The sequence below is a fragment of the Euwallacea fornicatus genome, chromosome 25, assembly GCF_040115645.1.
Source record: "Euwallacea fornicatus isolate EFF26 chromosome 25, ASM4011564v1, whole genome shotgun sequence".
Classification (NCBI taxonomy): Eukaryota; Metazoa; Arthropoda; class Insecta; order Coleoptera; family Curculionidae; genus Euwallacea; species Euwallacea fornicatus.
In genome coordinates this window covers 2108142-2117038 of record NC_089565.1, presented here as the reverse complement: position 1 = coordinate 2117038, position 8897 = coordinate 2108142, and the positions used below count along the sequence as shown (strand labels likewise).

General features: G+C 38.5%; 2 protein-coding genes across 2 annotated transcripts; one reads left to right on the top strand and one right to left on the bottom strand.

Moving 5' to 3' along the window:
* Positions 1 to 2079: 2079 nt before the first annotated feature.
* LOC136346935 (uncharacterized) lies at positions 2080 to 4842 on the top strand. Its single transcript, XM_066296496.1, has 3 exons — positions 2080 to 2387; positions 2489 to 2632; positions 4406 to 4842. The coding sequence occupies exons 1-3, from the start codon at positions 2306 to 2308 to the stop codon at positions 4609 to 4611; spliced, it is 432 nt and encodes a 143-aa protein (XP_066152593.1). The 5' UTR covers positions 2080 to 2305; the 3' UTR covers positions 4612 to 4842.
* A 1690-nt stretch (positions 4843 to 6532) lies between these two features.
* Positions 6533 to 8391, bottom strand: LOC136346923 (uncharacterized). Its single transcript, XM_066296478.1, has 4 exons — positions 8233 to 8391; positions 7904 to 8178; positions 6975 to 7204; positions 6533 to 6800 (listed from the first exon to the last, which is right to left on the bottom strand). Exons 2-4 carry the CDS (start codon positions 8166 to 8168, stop codon positions 6732 to 6734), a joined length of 564 nt encoding a protein of 187 aa, XP_066152575.1. The 5' UTR covers positions 8169 to 8178; positions 8233 to 8391; the 3' UTR covers positions 6533 to 6731.
* Between the last annotated feature and the right edge of the window lie 506 nt (positions 8392 to 8897).

The window sequence follows — 8897 nt, the reverse complement described above, 5'->3', positions numbered from 1 at the left end:
GGCACACGACACATATAAAGTGCGTCCAACGCATATTCTGCGAGGTTTCAAAATATAAATAGATAGTGATGCTGCACAGCCTGCAAGCTATAAATATAAATTAATCTCGCAATTTAAGTGAATTAGTTCGCTACAGTCGGTGACAGAATCGCTAATAGTCGTTTTCCTAATTAATTTTTTAATACCTTTTTAGCCTAAACCTACTTACAAAATTCTGATCTTCCCTGAGTATGAGAATTTATAGTGGCAAATCCGAAGGAGCGGATAACATTGTTTTTATTCACCATTTTATCCAGAAAAAAAGGAACTGAAAGTTGCCTACAGTTGCAATTTTTAAAACAATATACTGAGTGTTTGGGAAACTAGGCACTAAATTTAAAGAGCTGAAAATGGAACCGCAAATAGTTACAACAAGTTTCTATAAACAATAATTCAACGGAGCACCGTTACTGAGATGTGTCCCTTCAAAGAAGTTCTATCGTTGGGATTTTCTTTTTAATAACTATCTGATTGAGATCATAGAATGGAAATTGTGGGTAATAGTCATAGCATAAGGGTGACAGATATAGATGAAATAGAAATATATGGAACAGCATAAAGATGCCTACTATGTGAAAATAGCATAAGGGATTAATCAAGGGCGATAGTTGCTGCGAAATGCCCTATTTGGGAAAGGACTGTCTGAGTCGTCGCGACCAGCGGCCACTTAGCCTGTCATGTGATATTAATCTTGGTCAAGAAACTAAAAATCAAATCACTAAAAAATGAAATGTGAGTGAAGCATTTAGCGATGGAATAGTTTAAAGGGCTAAGTGTTTCGTGTTCATTTTAACGTTAATAAATATTTTTTTCAAAACTGGCCCCTGATTTCTGAACGAAAAAATCTTTAAAATGGGGCACTAATTTTCGAGTACAGAGAGTACAATGCAGCATATTGTACTGAGTATGACACCGCAGTTTTACTTTACCTGTATAAGAAGGCCCTTAACTCCAAGATAAGGCAAACGATCACGCGCAGCGGAATGTTTTGTAAGGCGTAAGGGCTTTTCAAGCTCTTAGGTACGAAGATCTTATTACAAATGCATTACAACTGCTCGTAATTAACGCTTTGGTCTAGAAGTTCCAGCATACATTTATAAACACTTCGACGCCAAAGTCAGTTCAAACATGCTAGAACTGGAGGATTTAACGTTCAAGTTTTCGAAATATCGATTGATAAAATTTATTGTTATTCAATGTTACGCGTTATAAATTATATCGTATTTTCAAGATTAATAATCTCAAAAATACTTAAATATGAATCAGATTTACGCTGTTCCATTATATAGTCGCTAGGGCTCGTACATAAAATTATTTAAAATGAGGTGTCACCCGACCCACTTTTCCAATGGAGATTTTGGGAATGGACGGCCGCCTCCCGCTTAAGTGGCTGCAGCTCATGGAGTCCGACTTATCCTCGAACGTTTCCTCTCAAAAGCAAATACTCCCAGTTGTTCAGAGCCGCCGGTGTTTCGTTTTTAAACGACCACCCTGTACAGCCGGGATTTAAAAGAGTAAACATTGCGCTTTCAAATTCTCATTTCAACAAGATTTCTGATGTCTGATGATCAAGATTCCACGAATCGTTACGAAAACCCGTTTGGCGGTGTCAATATAAAAAATAATATTTTGGTTTAGTAATATACAGAGTCTTCAAGTTTGACGTTAATTTTTTATTTATTTATTTTTTTTGGTGAACTGTTCAGTCTTTGAGCTTTAAAGTTGTGCCCTACATTAAAATGAGTTCCTCAAATCGTATCTTGGACGCCCTGTATAATCCACCAAATCAGTAGATTAACTCGTAGATATTTGAATTTACAATTCCAAAAATTAAAAACGAATCCAAAATCCTTCCGATTGTCTTATGTAGGATTTCTATCAGAGATCTCATTTCTTATCGTTCTTTTTCTAAGAACTGGCATCAGTTAATGTTTGATATATCTCAACCGATTAATCATTTGAGTACTTATCATTGAGGTGTTGAAAGTCAAACAACCATGAATAAATGCTATAACGGTTTGGCGAAGCCGAGAAGTCATTTACTATCTTGCTTTGTCGTACTTCATCGTCGATGATTTCAGTTCGATAAGCGGAAGAAATTAATGGATTAATCCACCATATGAGAATTCCATTGTACAATATCTATGTAATTTCAAATTAAGCCTCCATTACTAATCTTTATCACTGAAGCTAATCAACTATAAATAAAGGTACAGGAAGGAGTTTCACTTCAAACAAGTCTCAAAGACCTAGTTATTTGCAGCATATGGGAGTAAACATGGTATCGAGAATTTTCGTTTCCGCACCCGTTTGCATTTTGACACTCTACTTTACTCTTCTCACCAATGGTAAGTGATTTCCTCCGTTAACGTTAAATTTGACAATAACTGATTGATTTCCAGTAAGATCGACTTTCCTTACACAACAAATACGTTTTGCTCGTTTACAGGCGTCTCTGCAAAGAATATTACATGCTACAGCTGTTCTTCGTATCCCAACAATTCTGGCTGTAGCGACCCATTAGGCTCAAACGTCCCCACCATATCTTGTGATGGAAGCGTTAATTCTTGCTACAAAGCCGTGTACAAAATCCGTAAGCCAACGCTTAATATCTTAAAACATATATTTTTTTTTTGTTGAAATTAAATACAGGGTGTCTCACTTGACATCCCCTCGGACTCCCAAGAGTTTCGGATTTCGGAAAAAAATCAATTATGGGGACGTATATCGGGACAATGCAAAACAATTTTGCACACGACCCTACAGGGCTTCCCAAAAACGCGTCGTAAAATGACATTTTTTGAAACGGGATCGGGAAAATTTCCAAAAATTTCTTCAATACGTCATAGCTACGAGTCACTGCAGCCCAGGGCGGAAAAAATCTGGGAACTGACACAGCCTCCAGGGAGGATTGTAATGGGTGTTTCGGTTAATAATGTCGTTTTTTTTTGCAGAATTTAAACGTTTATTTTTATAAAAAAATTCAATTGTATTAACAAAATATTGGCCGTCGTTAATAATGACTTTTCCCCACGTTTCCGTCAAACAGCCAAATTTCTGTTTCTTCGGGAGAATGGTAGCGCTGCCGTGTTGCATTGATCGGAATAAATAATTATCCGAAGGGGCTAAATCCGGCGAGTACGGCGGCTGGGGGTAGGACGTCCCACTTAACGTTTCCCAAATATTTTTTTGCCGACTTTTCGACATGAGGCCGAGCGTTATCCTGTTGAAAAGTGACTCTATCACGTCTTTGGGCACACTCTGGACTTTTTTCCTCGGTTTTATTGTATCACTTGTTTTCGGTATCTATCGCTAGTAACCGCTTCAGCAATTCGTAAAACACGACTCCCCTTCGTATCCCACTAAATACACAGTGAGACCTTCTCTCCATGGTTATAGAGTACTGGTTGTGATGTTGATGGTCGGCCTGGATCCACCCACGATTTTTTCAGTTATGGATCGTCAAAAATAAATCCGCTTTTCACCACCTGTGACAACTCGACGTAAAAAACCCTTTCGTTCCTGTCCGGCAAGCAAAACTTCACAAATGGCTTTTCGCCTTTCAATATACATTCACATGGCACCCATCTTCCTTCCTTCCGAACTTTTCCAATGCATGTAGACGTTCGAAAAGGGCGGGTTGGGCGGCATTCAAGATTTCTGCCCATTGTTCCAACGTTCCAGTGAGATCCTCGCACAGCGATTCTTGCAAGTCGGCGTCTTCAAATTTCTCAGGCTGTCCTGGTCGTTCCTCGTCTTTTACATCGAAATGGTCACTTTCAAAACGGTTAGAACGTCGTTCACTACTTTTTTGCGATAGAGCGCGTTCACCATACGCCACAAGTAACCATCGACAACTTTCGGCAGCTGTTTTTTTTTTTTTTTCAAATGAAAGATGGTTGTTAAACTTCCCCGCAAAATGTCTTTTCCCGGCACGAAAGTCGCCGCATCCCAAGCCGTGAAAACCGTCTTTATCGCATAGTGGCAATTAATAGCGAACCGGCTTTGAATGCGGCATGTTTACCCCTGAAGACGTTATCAATATCGCCAGTTTATATCAACAAATGAGTCAGTAACGCAATCTCTTAGGAAAATCGACATTGTTAACCGAAAAACCTATTACGACGCGGAAGAAATGCGCACGGTGTGATTTGAAGAAATGACGCCCCGCAGTTTCGGGGCACCCTGTATTGGTGTCGCTAATTTTAAAATTTACCTTCATTGCCCTCGTCCCCATAATTGTTTTCTTTGTGGAATCATAAATAAACTCATAAGAGTCTTAGGGGCTGTCGCACGGACACCCAGCAGTTCTCAAACTTTTAGATTCGTCTTCGGACCAGTGATTAACGATATTTCAATTTTACAGGGAATGATACAGTGACTTCACGTGGTTGTTATACAAAAAGCAATGCTACCTGCGCCTCGATAAATGCTACCCTGATTGTTAACAATACCGCCATTTCTGATTTCTCATGCTTGGAGTGTCGCACTGACCTGTGCAATTCGTCGGTAGCATTTGGGGTGTCATTGATCACTGTTGTTGCTACACTCTTATCATTAACACTTTTGTAACTAATTTAATTCAATTTTGCATGCAATGAGACTGATTGTGCGTTATCGGTTTATTTGAGCAGTAAAGTTGAACACTGAAGTGTGCACTGTTATTATAAAAATGATGGCTCCGAGATAGTACCAAACATTAGTTATAAACCATTAATTTTGTTAACCATGCAATAGGTAACTATTTATAATTTAAAGCGAATATACAAAATAAATAATTGCTTAAGTAGTATACGAACAAAAGCTTCGAGAGTTTTACTCCTTCTTTGCGAGGAGGTGGGAACCTCCTCGAGACACCCGGCCTCCATGTGCAGCCAGAAGCCATCGAAGCCGGGTGCGGCCGTGGGAGATTCGAGATGAAAACTTTGGTCAAAATTAGCCGACCTATGGTACTAGTTGGACTGCGGGGTGGCTGAATTAGATTTTGATACAAGGAGGGCAAAAAAGTAAAAAATAAATGTATGTCTTAAGAAATATCTTGGAAGACAGTGGTAGATTGTTAACTATTAGAGGTAGCAAATACAAGCAATAAAATTTTTAAAAAAATAAAAAATACAATTATCGGATACATCGGGATTGTTGGTGCAGGTTTCATGGTTCCAATCACGGCAACGTTCCCACGGTAACCAATCCACTTTTCGCCAAAACGATTAAATTTGCCTTTGGCACGTTCACTCTCTTGCTCCTCTGACATGTCTGATTCACCTGGACCTAAGATTTCTTCTTCATAGTCTAATTCCTCACTCGAGTTTTCCTTCACCATTTTCCTAAGCTTGTTTGCAGGTGTCATTTCCTCATTCTGCTTGCCTGTATTTTCTTCAGGTGTATTTTTCCGGGGGCTAATTCTATCTCGAGTTGCTTTATGAAAGCAAGCTTGGCCTGCCACTCCTTTTATATGATTAAAATTGTTAGAACTAGATTTCTCCCCTGCAATTCGATGAGCTAACCAGCGAACGTCTGTAACTGTTAAGGTGAATATATGTTCTTCTAGCTTCAGCATGTGTCCAACTGCGATATTTCCAAACTCTTCTTTGAAAACAGTCAGCCTTCCTTTAGTTATCTTCACACTTTCACTTGCACCTCCCTCATCCAAATTTTTTTCATGATAGATTTATGAACTTAGTGCAATGTTGCTTACTCACTCAGGCCGACATCTTCATTTTTATAATCATGTGTTGCGCTTTGGAAGCCTTCAGGTCTCCCCTTATGACACCTATTCGCCATCGTCTCTACAGAAAATCATTTGCAACCATCAAACTGGACAGGTCAATTTCACCCGTCCATCTGTGGCTAGCTGCACAATATCAAAATAAGAAAATACACCAATGTAATTTGTAAAAATCGATATTTCTATCGCTGCAGCAAATTGCAGATGCATAATGGATATAAGTTATGAATGTAAGCGTTGAAAGTTTACCACTGACGTTATTACGCCTTTTATCGCAAAGCGGTAAAAATTGCATTACACGATCGCGCCGGTTTAGGGGGAAAAGTAAAATACTTTACCATCGTGCTGTTCCTAATTGAGCGGTGCTGGAAGCCCGTAAAAATAAAAACTGCAATTTAGGGGATAGTACAGGGTCCAATTTAGCAAACGGTCCAATGTACCCAACTCTCCCCTATCTCCACGATTCAAGATGTGTTCGATAATTCCAATTGACAATGTGGATCAACAATTGACAGGAAAAAAGATCACAACCTGAAAGATGTGTTAGAAATACGTTGGGGGCAAAACGTTCAAATTCCCTGGAGAACGTCGATCCAAAGTCGTCGAGAGGAGTCAATGTGGAAAACCTCAAAAATTCATTTCCTTTCGCATGTGGTTCTTTCACATGGGAAAAAATATGTTGCACTGAGAGTGGACTGGTGCGGACGCCTGAATTCCCCATCTGTCAAGCCTAGTGTGAACCACGTGTGAGAGAAAAACACTCCATGACTACGCTCAATTTTATTTTGAACCAGAAATATCCCAATTTGACGAATGGACTCAGAGAATATTGACATATTTGACTACTAACTTTTAACAGGGGAATTTATTTAATGTAATATCTAACAGTGTCACTACATCACTTACATTTACACAACATTTTCATTTGAACATTGAAAACATGTTATTATACAAAAAGAGCAAGTTAGAGGTATTTCTCCACGGATGGAATCAGGTCCAGAGGGTCCTTCTTTGGCACGTGCCTTTCGACAACCTGAAAAATAGTTATTTCAGTTACGTTGAGCTTTGAGTTTGTAGAAAAGCTGTAAAAATTTGTCTAGAAGTTCGAGCTTTGAGTGGGAATTTATAAACGATTATTTTTAACAATTTTGATTTTAACAATATTGTTTTCAAATCGTTTCTGATTTTTCATCAATTTTTCACTAACCTGTCCTTCTTTATCCACAATAAACTTGGCAAAATTCCACTCAATCGAGCTGTTGTTCGGGGTGGTTCCGGGCTGCTTGTACTTCAAGAATTTGTAGAGGGGATGAGCGTTATCACCGTTAACTTCTATTTTAGAGAACATATCAAATGCGACGCTGTGATTTTTGGCGAATTCCGCAATTTCTTCATTGGTGCCAGGCTCTTGCTGCATGAACTGGTTGCATGGGAAAGCTGCAAGCAATAATTACCGCAACAAGCTCAACTTCGGGCCTAACATAGAGTCCTCCATGTTAGACTATAAACTTTAAAATTTGTTAAAAACTTCGTAATTAAAGTGAAAAATTATCTTATTGGACTAATCTATAGCTAAGTCTATGGGATTTGTTACTCGTTTAAACAACTATTCGAATTTTTAAAAATTCAAAATTTCAAAATTTCAAAATTCAAAATTTCAAAATTCAAAATTTCAAAATTTCAAAATTCAAAATTTCAAAATTTTACATCTCCCGGTAAAGTAAACAAGTTGGACCATGGAGCCTTCTGGCAAACAGCTCGCGAGAATTTTCGCACCAATGAGGATCAAGCAGGGATGAAAATGTTGAAAATAATTGTTGCAGAACCGCTAATTTTACTAATTAATTTAATCGTTTAAAAAATCAATGAATTTTTCGTTCGTTGAATAAAATCGCGCTAAAGATTTTCTTTGCCAGGTAATGCGAAATTTTCATCTTTGAATTCAAAATTGCATTGAAGTTGTCGGGGGAATGTTTGGAAGACACGATTTTTAAAAATCGAATAATCACCTAAATTTATGACAAATCCCATGGAATTAGCTATACATTTGCCCAAAACATGCTTAATTTGATTAGAAAGTTCTTATTCGTCTTTTAAAGTGCATAATTTAATATGAGGAACCCGGCACGAACTCACCTAATATTCTAAGACCCTTATTCTCGTATTTCTCATACAAGGCGTTCAACTGCTCATAGTTCTTTTCAGTTAAACCACAGTTTGAAGCCACGTTAACGATGATCAAAACGTGTCCTTTGTACTTGTCCAAGGAAACGTCATTTCCCTCTATATCTTGGACGGTAAAATCGAAGACTGAATTTGCCTTAGTGAAATCTGTAGGGTTTTCCGCCCAAACGTAGCAGAGAGCTGCTACGGCAACTGTTAGCGAGACTACGAATTGCATCTTTGTCGATCTGAGAATGAAATGTACACTTGACTAAACGAGCAAACAACGGTCTTGAACTCACCTTCTTCGGATTAGCTGCGTACGACTCGCGAGACTCAACTGAAGCTCCGCAGATACCAAGTCGGGTAATATAGGAGGACCTTGGTAATGAATTTGAAAAAATAAGTTAATGGTTTAAAAGTGGAACCTGTCCATCGTGGTTCTTTCGACCGGAAAAATAAGATAAACAAATGTGTTTAATTAAAATGCGCGACGGATCATCGTAACCATTTATTATACCGTATGTCTGAAATTTAGATGAGGCCTTCAGAGTGAATGAGTCGTCTTAGAGCCAAATTGAACTACGACTGAATTCGCTGGGAGTATGAGTTCCCCTCTAACTTGAAAATGGAGGTCGGACTGCCGGTCGTTGGTTTTTCCAGTTGTTTACTTGGATAAACTAATATGCTCCCGCTGTTACCCACCGGGATGCTAAAGATTTAGCCTTAAGGTACGTTAGTAATTCACACCAGTTGAATGGCTTCTAGTCACAAAATCAATTCATTAATTCACGTATCGTTATGCGCCTCCTTTTCAAACATGTTTCCACATCTGTAACACTTCTTGGACAACCGGTACATGTATGTTAGTGTTAGATAAGATTTAAACGGGTTTTTTTGCAGATTACTATTAAATCTACGGCTGGTGACATTGCTTGATTGATTATTTCTTATGGGTCTCATCAAC